General features: G+C 36.7%; 1 protein-coding gene across 1 annotated transcript in view; it reads right to left on the reverse strand.

The window, feature by feature from the left end:
• Positions 1–15,757, reverse strand: part of AVEN (apoptosis and caspase activation inhibitor) — a gene marked incomplete at its 3' end in the record, with an annotated part of 107,229 nt that overhangs the window by 6,338 nt on the left and 85,134 nt on the right. Inside the window, exon 3 of the mRNA XM_082000650.1 lies at positions 649–719. Within this exon, the coding sequence (XP_081856776.1) occupies positions 649–719 (71 nt within the window). The remainder of the gene's footprint in view (positions 1–648; positions 720–15,757) is intronic.

Raw genomic sequence — 15,757 nt, forward strand, 5'->3', positions numbered from 1 at the left:
AAAAGCTTGGAAGACAAAAGCATTTATCTTGCAATAATTTAGATGATTTACGTGAGGAAGGCAGCTGCAGAGATTATGATACTTTCCAGTACCCTGATACAGAAAACGGCAGACTCCTATTGCTTTGCTCCTTTTTATTCCAGCACAAAGAATCCACATGCTAATAATTTAAAACCTACTTGGATCCATAGTCATTTTTGGAGGTGAAGTTTCAACCACAGAATATGAACTGTTAATTTGAAAGAACCAGAACAAGCTTCATAGTCAAATGTATGAATATACTCATATAGGTTTTGTTATAGTCATTTTAATAAACTATTTTCTCTTGAATAGAGCTGAAAAAGGAAGGCTGACTTGACACGTCAGTAAAGCAAAGTGAGAGTCCCTTATTTTCCCTTTACTGGATGGATTTGCTCGTTCTTTTCTTCCAATGTTACTTAAAAACCTAGCCTGCTGCTTTGATTAGTCTTCAATAGAAAAAAGGACAAGACCCAAGAGCCTCCAGCATGAGAGTCAAATGAATAAAAATATACAGAATAAAGAGTGCTATTATTGTATTAAACAATTTGTTGCTGAAAGCACAACTGCCTAGGTGTTCTGTGCCAGGTGATTATCCATACAACCTCATTTGAATGACAATTCTGTTACCTGCTTATGGCATATGTTTTCTCTATCCCATTCTTTCTCATCAGCAAATCGGAACTGTGTAAATGAATCTCCTACAGAAAAGAAATAAAAAAGTTATTTATTTTTTAAAAAAATAACAAGCTCTCTCCAAAGCTCCCAACTCTACAGAAGTAAATTCAATCAATAAACATAATGTCTTCAAGAAATTTGCATTTAATTTTAATGCTGCTTGCATTCACAATATTAAACTTCTTTAAGCCAATATAGAAAGATCTTTTAATCTCTTATTTGGAAAGCAGTACTGAAAAAGGCACAACAAATTCAAAACTGAATGAGGAGATGCAAGGTACCATTTCAACATGCAAGACTTTCATTGAGAAGTTTGATTTGGACAACATACTAGGAATACGTACAGTATTTACAGAGTGCATTTTTTCTGAACAGCTTTGAATATGCTGTAGATAGACCTTCTCTTATAGTACCATGAAATCTCTCTTAAAATGGATTATAAATGTCCTAAAAATCAGTTTGTACAGGCCAAGTAAAGACTTTTTGTTATCCGGTAGCTAAATTGTCCAGTCTCTCTCTTCCTTGAACTAGTTCCTACTCCAGCATATCATTAAAAAAAGGCACTGAACCCCAAACTCCAGTTCATATGCATAAGGGACTGGATTAGAAGAAATAGGCCTAATTAAACTACATATGTAACCTTAGTTACAGGATCTTCTAACCTCCTACCACATTCCTCCGAGACTTCTTACTATAGGGGGGGTCGGGTTATTATTTTCCTTTTCGATGTGATATTTCTATTGCCGTAATGTGCTGGGTTGCGAAAGTCAGTCCTATAAATTAATTCACTGAAAAACCACACAAGAACTCCAGGAACTCAAGGAAATTAGAAAGGTCTGTGACAGAGGAAACATAAAAGCTTAGGGTTGCCAAGATAATGGCGAGAGGTCTAGAGTAATAGAAAGCAAAGATGTTGCTGATGCAGCGTATGGGGCATACACCACCTTAGACCATGCTGTTTGAGAACAAATAGTTGTTTCAGGAGTTCTACTGGAAAAAAACCGCTGTTGAATTATTGTGTGGAGATGAAATTTGAGAACTGCAGATCACCTGTAAGTCACTAGGATTTAGTCCAGCAGTTGGTTGAGAAGCAACAGCTCACTCTTTCCCATCCTCTAACAGAGAACGAATGCGCTAGAAGTTTTCAATGGCATTACCAACAACTGAGCGTCCAACTTTCATTTGTCTCTCAATGTCCTACCTGCCATTCATACCTTTGACAATTCCTGAATCACGCCCTTAATCCTGCATACAAAATCTGAACATATAATGTGCTGTCCCCAAAACTGGCTTCTTTTCCTTTGTCTGCCTGTCCCAAAACTTAGGGGAGTTCAGCCTTTCAGCAATTTTATTCAACAGCGCAACCACCAACCAGCTTCTGTTTGGCAAACAGAATGAACAAGCAGCAAAATGGCACAGTAATTGGAGTATTTCTTTGCCAAACAATAAAAAAAAATCTCCCAGCTGAAATGTAAAATTTGTTGGCCATGGCTTTTTTTTTTTTTTTTTTAAAATATCTGAAGTGCATTTCTAATTCACTGCATTTCATGTATGCTTACTGGGTACTCATATACTAATCACGCTGTGTACCTGGCATGTCCACCATTGTCATCTTCAGAACTACTCCAGCAAGCACGTGACTTTCTCAGCTGAGTACGTGTATAGATATTTACGAACATTACCACACCCAGCTTGAATTTGCAGCTCTCATTTTCATCAGGTTTATCCAACATTGTTCAGCATTACTGGGCTGACATACACAACCTTGCCGAATCAGCTAGGCTTTGGTTTACATTCAATGCCACCAGGTATTACTATTTTGAAAACAACCAATGTCAAATAGTACAAGTAATTAAAATCAAGCACTGAAATTAACATTTAGATATCTAAGAAGCCACCTAATTTTATAAATGTTTAGTTCACGTAATTCACAAACACCAGGTTCCATGACGGCTAGGTATGCTCAGCAGTATGGAAAAATAAGATTCTGTCTTTATGTATCTACCTGCAGATGCAAATGCTGAACTTGAGCACTCACAGTTGACACACTGCTGACAAAGGTGCCTTCCTCTTCACTGCATACAACACAACAGTAAATACATCCCTCTGTTTCAAAATATCTAGAATACTGCTAAAAAGTAATAACAAATGCTGAAAAGAAATCCAAATTCATTCTTCAGTGTCATGATTTTAAAACGGGTACAAAAATGTGCAAATTAATTTAACAGCTCATATTTTAAAGGCTCAATTTAGTTACATATGTACAGAAGTTTTATCGAAAAATAATTAAACCAAGTGATCCTCAAAGTATTCATACTATTAGAACAAAGGCATAAGTATTTTCTTCCAATATCCTCAAGACTCCTTCAGTTATTTCTCATGCTGTGTCACAGAGTAAACAAAGAATTTCCTCTATTCTTATAAAGGAGTAAAACTAAACTAAAGGATTAGTCAAATGCTTTCAGTATCTGAGAACGACCAGATGTAAAGCAGCTAAACAAACCTGCTTCATCAGGAAAATCCACTACGATCAAGAACTGGTTTATGATTCTCCACACTCACAAAGTTGGTAATAACAGATCCTCCATTTGAAACAGTATTGCTGAATTAAAGGGTATGACTTAAACTGTAGTTTAACTAGGCTCTTTAAATAAGTTAACAAAGCATGCCTTTCAAATGGAAAAGCAATAACTACAATTCACAGTAGCACATTTAATGCAAATTAGGTTAATGAGAATGTTGGTCTAACCAATTATCTTTTCACAAATTCCTTTACCCTGAAAATAACTTCCTTTTATGCCATGAATACTAATGAAACATCTTGCAATGATTCTGAGTTCCTTCCAACATAAAAAAAAACACTTTTCTTCATGTGAATAGTTTTTATGTTACTTACAAATATCACTTGGTCTTCAAATACAGAGTAGCTAAAAATAATGCATTCAAGTAAACCTCACACATCACCTTTGATAATATTCATAATGAGCCTTAATATTCCTTATTGTACAAAATGCAACTTTATTATGAAAGAATAGCAGACCTAAACCACCGTGCTTTCCTACCACTTGAATATATTTTAAAGCTAAATCAACTGATTTAAATAGAACGCATGTTTCATAGTCTCATTAGCTCAATTATTTCTTCATACAATTACTCACTGAACAGCAGAAGCAAACAAATCCTACCTGTAATCTGTAATAAATATATTCCAATCTGTGAAATTCTGAGAGTCTAAAAGTTGAAAAAATTTGGGGGAAAAAAACCAGTTTTCAGTAGGAAAACAGACATACCAGTGGAATGATTTTGTTCATTTTAAGCTTCTAATTCATTAAGAACAAAAACGACAGAACAAACATATTCTAATAGTCTTAGAGATTTTCAAAATGGAGGGAGGAACAAACAAATAATGTAACAGGATCCTTCTAAGACTGCCATGACTGTAAAGAAGCACTGCAAGGGCAAATATAAGACTCTAAACCCATTTTTTAAATCATAATTTACCTTTTCCTAAATAAGCACCGATGATTTTGATAAACTTATTTGGCATATTCCAACCTTTGTTCATCTCCCATTTATTTTATTTTGGTAATTCAAGCCTCTGTCTACAAGTCTGTTTAGCCAGCTAAATAACATGCACTAAATTTATGATGGCAGTATGCAGCTGAACAAAATAAACCACAGCAGAAAACAACAACTTAGCTATATTTGGGAAATTAATAATGAGACCTAAAACATCTCAAAAAGCACCCTCTACTTACTACACTACTGAAAGTTCTTCCTCAGTTAATAAATTGAGAAGATTCTCTCCAAAGAAAGTCCATCTTTAGAATAGATTTTAAGCAATTCTGCAAGTTCAACTTGCAAGACATCCCTTGCTCTCTATATTGATCCCTAGTTCATCACTATTTATGAAGGATATAATATCAAAACAAGCTGCCTGCTTGTTCCACCAGTCGTCTTCATGGGTTGCAATAATGCAGGAGGAAAGAGTTATTTTTAAGGTGAAAAAAAGAACCAGATCCTCCAATCTAATATTTTTATGCAGGAAAAAACAATCTGAATTAGAGTTTAGGCATGAATGATCCTTGAAATCTTATCCAACATCAGTGGTTCATATATGACTGACCAACTCCCTTGAGGAATCGGGGGAAAGATAAGCAATATATTCTTTCCCTTTTAATAGTGCAAGACTTCATGTAGAAGGTCCAACAGAAGACAGAAATCTATAGATCAAAGGAAAGGAGGGCAACCACTAAGTCATTAATTTTGAGCTAAGTTATAAGCACAAAGAGAAAACTAAAGCTTACCAGTCTTTTGGGATGAATTAGGTGGGGGTGAATCTTTCTGAAACTGGAGGAAAAAGCATGAGGAAGAACTCCCACTCATCCATATCGTGGCTTGCTCTAACTAGAAGATTTTGAAAACAGCATGAAAACAGCAAAAAAAACAGAGTAGGTGCTTTGGAACATCATCAGAATGAAAAGATGTCTTTTCTCCTTACACAGTGTTTTCACATACTGTGTTTCATATATACATTATAGCTATATATAGATATTTTTATATGAAATATATATTAATTGTCTATCTACAATTAATGCTCATTTTATATAGAATCTCTTTGGATAAATACTACTGAAGATTTCCTTCTACAGGACACCTAATGGTTTTCCTTTTGTAGGAGAGAAAAAAAGGAGACTTACATATATATAAATTCATAACAAATATTCTTCCAACACTAGGAAATGTATGTTCTGCAAAGGCTTTATATGAATAATTTTATACACATCCTAAACAGATAATCATCCAGATACGATAATTTTCCCACAATGAGGCTGCATATTGTACTGCGAAACAGACTTCTGGAAGACACAAACTTCCAAAGACTCTTCATGGCAGTTCTAATAACATCACTAATTTCTATTTCTACTTTTTCAATTTTTCTGCTTTGGTAGAGTACACACTGTAAATATTATCTTTTACTAAAACTAAGGCTGCAATGTTCTACTTATGCAATCCACCACGAGCATAGATTGAGTAATAACAATTTTCAGGATATGAGAATACAAAAACAACAGATACAGACCCTGTAAGAACTCAACATCTCTTAATTTTCTTCAGATGCTATTAAGATCAGTAATATTGCAACTCACTGCAAAGTCTGTCTTTTATCAAGAACATGACAGGTATTTCCAAACAACATTCCTTCACCACAAATACTTTAGCACAACCTACTTTTTACCCTGGTTCTGTTGCTCACCAGTAGGTTGCATGGTCATGTATTACAAACTCCAGAAGGGTGAGCAACAGCTCAGCATAAAAATTCTAACTACCAGCAGAAAACATATCCCAAAGAAAATATTTTAAATAACATTCTTCTGCTGTTACCTGCAGAAGTTCTTAAGCTCTGTGCAAACATACTGATGTCAAGGATATTTGCAGCCTGCACTACAAACTATAAAGCATATCTGTTACCAGATTCAAAAAGAAAAATACTCTAAATTAATTCCCTGGCACAACTACACAGTACTACTAGTCACAATTTACAAAATAAATATGTGAGTTTGACCAAACAGCAGGATCATCTGATCAAGGCTAAATGATGTCTTCAAAATTTAAAACATGTCTCAGATAAAGGAGTAAGAAGGAAGGATCTTCAGAAACTAGTGCTGCTTCTGGAACAAAGAGTGTCTATTCAGGAAGAACAGAACTAATTTAACACATAGAGGAACTGCAGCCTATAGAAATCCAGGTCAGATGCCAGTTTTTCAAATGAGGACCAGGGTGAAGCCAACAAGTGCCAAGGAACACAATGGTTTAAAAAAAGAAAAAAAAAAATCTTTTTTTTTTTTTTAGAAGGTAAAGCAGAGGTTAACAAGATTCAAAACTAGAAAACAAAACAAAAATATATTCTAAGAGGTTCAGAAAAACAAACAGTAGTACACATGCTTCTGCATGAACACCAGGTGACTAAGAAGTAAGATAGAAAAAACTGGAATGCCTTTAAGTCTTTAAAACTTCGAAAAGCTAAATGACAACACAGGAATACTGGGAGCAGTGAAAGGAAGACTGAGGAGGACAGTGCAATACCAGCTTGATGTGTTTGATGGACAACTGGGAGAAACTATAAGAAGTTTAATGAATAGGTGGAAGACTGAACATGGCATTTGAAAAGGAAAGTTCTGCTGCATGATCTAAGACAATTTCTTCAAAGAAGCAAAAAATCATGCACATAAGCAGGATCTAGTTCATATAATTTACATGTGTTTCCAAAAGCTCCCACTGACATCCCACTCCTTTTCCCACCCAAGACTTTGAAAGCAGCAAAGAGGAGACACTGTATATGAATCAGTAATTGCCCAAAAGTAGAAAGAATAAGAGTAAATTGTCAATTTTCACATTAAAAGAAACCACCAGTACAGTTCTCTGGGGTCGTATCTGTTTAACTTCTTCACTCAGTTAAAACACAAGAGAACAAAAGATGAGAAAAATGAAGTAACGAAGTTTGCTAATGTCACTAAGCTTCTCATGGTAGTGCAGATTAAGGTAGGCTGTGGAGAATGACTTAAGAACTTCAGATGACTGAGAAAGTAGATTTTAAAGTGGCAGATGAAGCTCAATACCAAAACCGCAAAATGCTGTGATTCTAACTTCACATACAAAACAAGTTCAGAGCTGACCAACACCATTCAGAATCAGAACGTCAATGCCCTGCAGTGCTCAAAGAAACAAACTCTGGAATTATTAAAAAGGCAACAGTGAACAACACAGAGAACATCATTACACCCCTGTCATGTATTATTATCTTGAACACTGTGCACAGTCTTGGTTTCCCAAGCCCAATCTCAAAAAAATATAACAGCATTAGAAAAGGCATAGAACAGTTCCTGTAAGAGAACCAATTTAGTAACTTAAGCCAAAGGAGGGGAACCAAGGGAACATGACAGAGATCTAAAAAACATTAAAGGCATAAAAAGGGCAGACAGGGACTCACTGCTCATTGTCTCTTCTCACAGAGACCCAGAGGCAAAGGAAGCCAGAAGGGAATGCACTCAAAAGTAAAGTGACAAATCTCTATTAGTTGAAGGCAATTTGTGGGTCTCCTTGCCATCAGATGGTGCAGATGCCACAAGTGTCCACAGATGCAAGGAGGGATAGAAGACAACCATTTTTAAATCCAAAGATTTCACATCTAGCTCAGGAAGTCCCAGGGACATAAATTGTTGCAGGTCAAGAAAGTACTTGGGAAAGCAGCATATCATATAGCATGTTCAGGTGCCTTACCTCAGGTATCTCCAGATGGACCTTGGGTCTAATTCAATAGAACCAACCTTAAATTAAAGCAAATAGCTTTTCTTTTTTACTTGTAGAGCTCTACCTTTCTCTTAATTAGTTATCTTTCTGCAGGAAAAATAAGACGAAAAGTAGGTAATCCACAGATTTATTTTCATTCTGTAGCAAAGAGTTCTTTCAAGTCAATGAACATTTTACATGTGCAGGCTGTATAAGGAGACAACAGACAACACTGCCATACGGGAAATTGTATAAACAGCATCAAGCAGACTCTCTCTGCCTTCTAATTAACTTTTCCACATTTTCTTAAATGTATCACTATTTTTCATATGTTATTTTTATTAAATATTTAATTATTATAGCTCTTAGAATGCAGCAAAAATGCAAAATATTAAAACAATATGCACTGAACAAAAAAGCATATTTAAAATTTCACATAAATACAGTAGCTTGATGTGGTTACTTATAAGTACCAATCCCATCTTCTCCATTATTCACTTTTTTACTGAATAAACAATACAATGATATTTAAGTGTGAAGTTACTGATTTCCCCATAGGTTAAGCTTAAACCTTTCATTAAGTTTAAGCTAGTCACCTTAAATATTTACATTTTTCCTGATGCTTTATGACATTTCCTAGTGTCATCTTTTTCAGGTCACTAATTTATAACATACTTAGTGATTTTTAAATGTCACTGCAACCAGGTTGCTAGATTAGACAAAGTATAAAAATCCACAGAGTGGGTTTTGAGCAGTAACATTCAAGAGAAAGGCTGAAAAAAAGGCAAAGATGGCTGCATAACTTAAAGCATAAATACTCAAGACCAAAGACTTCCTTTTTTTTTTTGGTAGCATCAGTATGACACAGCAGGAAGTGAAATTGGTGATTCTCCCTAGGGACAGGGGCAGACAAGTCTCCTTTAGGTGAAAGGGAGAGGACTCATGTATTTTCATAAGCCTGGACCCAACAGACGAAAAAGTAGCTTAATAGTAGAGTTTTTGATCCCTGCAGACCAATAGGGTGAGGAAGCTAATGATCTGGCCCTTCATAGAAGCTAACATCATGTGTCCATAGCAGGAAGCAGAGCTGAAATTCAACATTGGAAGAAATGAAGAAATGGCAAGGTTCCCACTCGCAATGGAAGATTTGCATAATGTTAAACTGCAGGACTCGAAAGAATCCATTTGCATGCGCTGGCACAAGGTACTCTTGTCAGATTCTGGCTTTTAAGTGAGGAAAGAAGAGACAGAATGAAGAGAATCTGAAACAAGAGGAACAAGGTTCAAGCAGAATGGAAGCTGGTTATCCAGAAAGAACCCTGATTTGCCTTGCCTGTTGACAGGAACCTCTGTGTGGCAGCCACAGTGAATGGGCATCAGAGGATGAGGGAGAGGGGAGAAGGAAGCATTCCTATGGATTCTATTAAGTAAGAATACTGCCTTGAGACCTGGGGGCAGACAACACCTCTAAGCTCACACAACCACTCTGAAGAGGAAATGACAGCTTTGATGAACAGTTTCATTTTATACAGAAAAGAGACAAATAACTCCGAGGTTAAAGCTGAAACACCACCCTTCGTTCATACCTTAGACAGTACAGCTTGTAAATAATTCAGCATCCTGCACTCCTGAGCTCTGATATCGTGAGAAGTTAAAAAAAACAAAAATCCATAATGAATGACATAACTTCTGCAGTTTATTCAGGAGATTTTCATTTTTTCTAAATTACACACAAAAACCAACTTTTATGATGTTTCTGAATAGAAACATAATGAATGTCCCACTGTATAAAACCAAACATGGTTTCAAACTTTGCCAAATCCTAGCTAGATCACTCATTATTAGAAAGCTCAGATTCAAAACTCAGTTGCTGGTCTAAACCTGGCAGTGTTCTACCCACTAAACTACCAATTTTTTGCAGATGGCTCTTTCTCAACTCTGTTAGGAACCTGAAAGTTCTTCCCAGTTAAAATTTAAGTAAAACATATGTATTTCAAAAACACAGTAGAACTTCTACTGTTTAGATACTTTATATCATGCTAGCTACAAGAAAGAAGAACATCGGAAACAGCGTGTTAATATATTTTCATAGAATCATAGAATACTTTGGATTGGAAGGGACCTTTAAAGGTCATCTAGTCCCACCACCCTGCAATGAGCAGGGACATCTTCAACTAGATCAGGTTGCTCAGAGCCTCATCCAGCCTGACCTTGAATATTTCCAAGGATAGGGCATCTACCACCTCTCTGGGCAAACTGTTCCAGTGTTTCACCATGCTCATTGTGAAAAATTCTTTCTTTATATCCAGTCTAAATCTACCCTCTTTTAATTTAAAACCATTACCCCATTGCCCTGTTGGGACAAGCCCTGTTAAAAAGTCTGTCCCCATCTTTCTTATGAGCCCCCTTTAATTTTGGTAAGTCGCAGAAAGGCACTCACTGGCCTACGTTCTTTACCTTGTCCTATTTAAGCAAAGTTCTTCCTAATTAATTCTTTACTTGGATTATTGTTCATTTTACGTCCTGTGTAAACAGTGCATGTACAGTGTTATTAGTTAAACATGCACGTATATTGCTGTATTGCATCTGTGAGGTCAGAATGTCACATAATTCATTACATCAGATTTATTCTTGCACCTTTCCATCTAAGAGGACTTTATATCTAACTGGCATGTTTAACTAACAGCAGTTGCATTGCATAAATTTACACTAGATAACCACTGTTTTCTCTAAGTAGGCTATCAGAATATTTAGTCTGAAAACTTAAAATTCTGGAAACATCTTTCTTATACACAAACAGCAGGCGTATACAAAATAAGCCTCCTTTATTCCACATTGTACCTCCATCCAAAAATTTCTACTCTAAAAAAAACCCCACAGTAATCTTAGAGCAAACGAATAAATGTATGAACAAACTTAAGAAATACTTTATTTTAAGCAGCTTGCTATTTTTATTCCAATCATAGCCACTGACTTGACACAATCAGAGGAAAAATGTCTGCTATTTGTAGTTCTTACACGCCACACACACACTGGAAAACTTCCCTTTCTCCCCCTTCCCTCCAATTTTTATAGCAGACAAGTCATGAAAGTTTAAAATACTTCTGACAGTTGGCTATTCAAGCTTCCATTTTACGTGTTTAAAGCCAGTCTTAATTTTTGATGATGGCACACACATTATTGGACAGCCCTTGCCTTATTAGAATTTTATAACCCAAAAAAACTATTCTGAATTTTTCTTAGTGCTACAGTTTCATTCCTTACTCTGTATTTGATAGAGCACTTACAGCAAAGTATGCAAATATACAATCAATAAATATTATTTATGCTCCTGTGCTAGATATTTTTAATGTCATCACATCCAAATTAGTACCATTCTTCCCTAAAGCAGAATTCACTATTTATGCAAGTGGTACAGTATGCCGTGTCTATGGGACTATCCTTCAAAAGTATTCATAAATTATACATAAAGGTGCAGGCCTAAAAATATTCAAGTGGTCTGATATAGTGAGTATGAGGCTTGGCTTTCTTGCATTTATGAAGGGTTCTGCAAGATATGACAAGTCATATTACTAACACAAACTTGCACGATTTTTTTGTTTAATGTAATGTAACAAGAAAAGAGAAGTAGCTTCAGAGAACAAGACAGGAGGATTTTCTTCTGGTATGTTAATAAAATGACAAGGATTACAATTAGCAAAGAGTAAATACAGTAAAGCTCCAGTTCTACAAGCACGCAAAAGCTTAGAAAGTATTTCTTTGCTTATGCAAGTTACTCATAAGATAGTAGTGTAATGGCTTATCAGAGTTCTGAACATCAACTTAAAAGGAACAGCAGATTGGTAAACACTCACTTCAGATCAAAACTACAAGCAAGCAGCATACTGGATTTGTCTTACCAAAGGCTTAGAAAGCCACTGCATTCTTGGTCCAACTTACTTTTGTAAGAAAAATAATCCATGAGATAGGAGCTCATGTTTATTTAAAGCACATTTCTTGAAAAAAAGTTACGATTATCTACAGCAGAGTTTTCCCATTGCTAGAGATTATTTCACAGAATCACAAAGGTTGGAAAGGACCTGAAAGGCCATCAAGTCCAACCATTAATCCAGCGCCACCATGTTCCCTAAACCATGTCCTGAAGCGCCACATCCACACCTTTTTTGAACACTTCCAGAGATGGCGACTCCACCACCTCCCTGGGCAGCCTGTTCCAATGCCTGACCACCCTCTCGGTGAAGAAATTTTTCCTAATATCCAATCTAAACCTCCCCTGGCGCAACTTGAGGCCATTTCCTCTTGTCCTATCACTAGTTACTTGGGAGAAGAGACCAACACCCTCATCGCCACAACCCCCTTTCAGGTAGTTGTAGAGAGCGATGAGGTCTCCTCTCAGCCTCCTCTTCTCCAGACTAAACAACCCCAGTTCCCTCAGCCGCTCCCCATAAGACTTGTTCTCCAGACCCCTCACCAGCTTTGTTGCCCTTCTTTAGACACGCTCCAGCACCTCAACATCCTTCTTGTAGTGAGGGGCCCAAAACTGAACACAGAATTCGAGGTGTGGCATCACCAGTGCCAAGTACAGGGGCACAATCACTTCCCCACTCCTGCTGGCCACACTAGTTCTGATACAGGCCAGGATGCTGTTGGCCTTCTTGGCCACCTGGGCACACTGCCGTCTCATGTTCAGCCAGCTGTCAACCAGCACCCCCAGGTCCCTTTCTGCTGGGCATCTCTCCAGCCACTCCTCCCCAAGCCTGTAGCATTGCATGGGGTTGTTGTGGCCAAAGTGCAGGACCCTGCACTTGGCCTTATTAAACCTCATACAGTTGGCCTCTGCCCATCGATCCAGCCTGTCCAGATCCCTCTGCAGAGCCTTCCTACCCTCCAGCAGATCAACACTCCCCCCCAACTTGGTGTCATCTGCAAACTTACTAAGGGAGCACTCGATGCCCTCATCCAGGTCATCAATAAAGATACTGAACAAGACCGGCCCCAGAACCGAGCCCCGGGGAACACCGCTTGTGACTGGCCGCCAGCCAGATTTAATTTTAATAATTAAAACCTGTATTTATAGAAATTAAGAGTTCTTCTGTAAAGTAAAAAGGAGAAAAATAATTACTTACTCGCTACAATTCTTCGCGTCATGCTAAAAAGCAAGTTGTAGCCACATACAAGCTTCTGCTCATCTTTTCTATCAGGCACCTTGAGGGTTTTTCTAATAAATTTATTGTAAGTAGATAAAGCTTGGGTTGGCTCAAGTGAGAACACCAGTATCCCCTGTCTTGACCTCTGCGCTTGCTCCTTTGGCTGAACACACTACAGCATTCCACATTCTATCACTTACAATACCTCTTAGCAACACATCCCATAGCCTTCTTACGCAAATTCTCCTTGTATGATAGCGACAAGAACTACAGCTCTCCCACAAATGAAAAAACATGAAGAGATTATACAGAATGGAGAATTACAGTGTTCTGGATGACAAACACCATCCGGGCTATGGATTTACCACTGATACACAGTGTTTCGCAGGTGTGAGGAATGTGAAAGTATCGAGTTTTATTTAATTATCTTCCGTATTCAAACAGCACAGAATTGAAATGTGCAGTCTAGTGTTCATTGTTAAATATTCATTTGGAGAATTTATCTTCCATCACAATATTGGCATACTATTAAATAGCATCATAGCAATATCAAAATTTAGGTTTTAAGATATCGAAGACACTGACATATCTGGTAATAATAACAAGGCTAAAATGATACATCATCTGTATCACAGCTGTTCAATACACTATTTACCTTCTGTTGTTGTTTACTTGTAGATTTTTCTATGATCTAGCTCTCTACAGTCCAGAAAAAAAAAAGTCTCACAAAACTTTGCCCCCCAAGGACATTACTTCATGATGTATTTTAATGTTGTGCTAAAGCCTTCCCCGCCTATTCATTCATCCATCCATCACCCTGCTTGTTCTAGCCCTGTTTATTAGGTTTATTTTAGCTTTTTACCTTGTTTAAATAAATTCTTCCAGATTTCTGACCATGATTACGGTCTTTTAAGTCCCTCTAGCATACTTGGAACATAATAAGCAGGTGCTGATCAATGAATTCTTTACTTTAGCGGGAAATGACCTGTGGATCATGTAGAAAGTACTAAGTACTCTCTCTGCTCTGCCTTTTCAAATTGCATCACTTTGTGGTAAACATTTCACTGTGCACAGAAATATGCAAGGCATCTATCAATCATTATTCTCACTGCTTGCTTTCATTTTGAATGTGGTGAGAAAATAGTATTTCAAAACAAAAAGTTACGACGTTTTTCTTTTATATACAGGCATTTCAGAATGTTTCTTTTTTTCTTTTTCCTTTTTTTTTTTAGAAAAAGATCAGTACTGAGTATGTATTTCTACTATTGAGTAGAAATATTTTTATTTTATTTAACCATCTTAAGAAAATGCTTTCAGTCAGCCTTGCCTTATTGGGCATACTAATTTTGATTCTCATGTACCATGTCAAAAGTGAAGTCATTGTGTAGTATATACCAAGTCAGTATAGAATTTGAATAAGGATTAGCATTTAAGCAATGAAAGCACAGCACTCAGAAAAATTTCACTTTTTCAGAAACTGCATTCTTCACTGGAAAAAATAATTCAGGCAGAATTTTTCTGAGTAGCTCAAGTTGTTAATTATTAATCTAATCAATTTTTTTTTAAAAAGCAGTATTGGGGACACTGAGATTTGTAGCAAGTTTTTGGATTATCATTACTACTTTCTTCCACAAAATAAATCAACTGACTCACTTCCCTTCAGCAATCACACAGGGAAAGGTTTCACATCATCTTTCCCACTGAATCAACACAAACCTGCAATAACACACAGCCAAAGCTCATTCAGTAATCTGAAAACAAGGATTAGCAATGAAAATGTGCTTAGAACAAGTAAAAGATGCTTAAGTTAACAGTTAAAAATCTCAGCCATATATATGGAAAAAGGAAAAAGAATAGTCTTCATGGCATAACAGAAAAAAGCTTTCACCAGAGATGCTGCTCTCATGCATGTGTTTCCCAACTGATGATGAAAAATGAATGACCTTTTCTCTAAACACACATTCTGAAGTTTTTTTATACCTCTTCCAGTTTGGTCAGCACTTTTTAAATTAACATTTTTAAAAGTACCTTTCTTCATTTTTTTCCTAGTCTGTGAAGCTTAAAAATGAGTCAATCTACCAAAAGTTTTAGGATGACAAGAAGGTCACCCATGTATATTAGGCTGATAGCCTAATATACAACCTCAGAGATACCATCTCTTTTTCTGGGCTAGAGGATTTTTTCCCCCACAGGCTTCAGTTAGCAAACAGTTTTGTTGCACACCTGAAGGTCAACCCAAAAATGGGAAGAATCTTCTCAGCAGGGAAGGAATGTACTGAGAGAGGATGGAAGGGAAAAAAGCCTCTCCATTGTTACCAAGAAAACAATAAACGGTACTACAGTGCCAGTTCTCACATTTGTAAAACACAGCCCATTTACAGACTTAAACCATTATTTACAAAGCACCTTAAGATCTACACACAAACGCTAAGATCTAACACTGGTATTTGTTGCTAGTCCTACTACCACCAAAATAGCATCTTCCTGCTGAAGCCTGATACTTAAGTAATTGTTTCAAAATCACTTAAAAATAAAGATTATGGCTGCTGCAGAAGCAAAAAGAGATAAAATGCTTGGATGGTTAATGAATTACCCAAATTCTAACAAATCAAGCAACTGAGCTC

Source organism: Phaethon aethereus, assembly GCF_964289735.1.
Source record: "Phaethon aethereus genome assembly, chromosome: 5".
Classification (NCBI taxonomy): Eukaryota; Metazoa; Chordata; class Aves; order Phaethontiformes; family Phaethontidae; genus Phaethon; species Phaethon aethereus.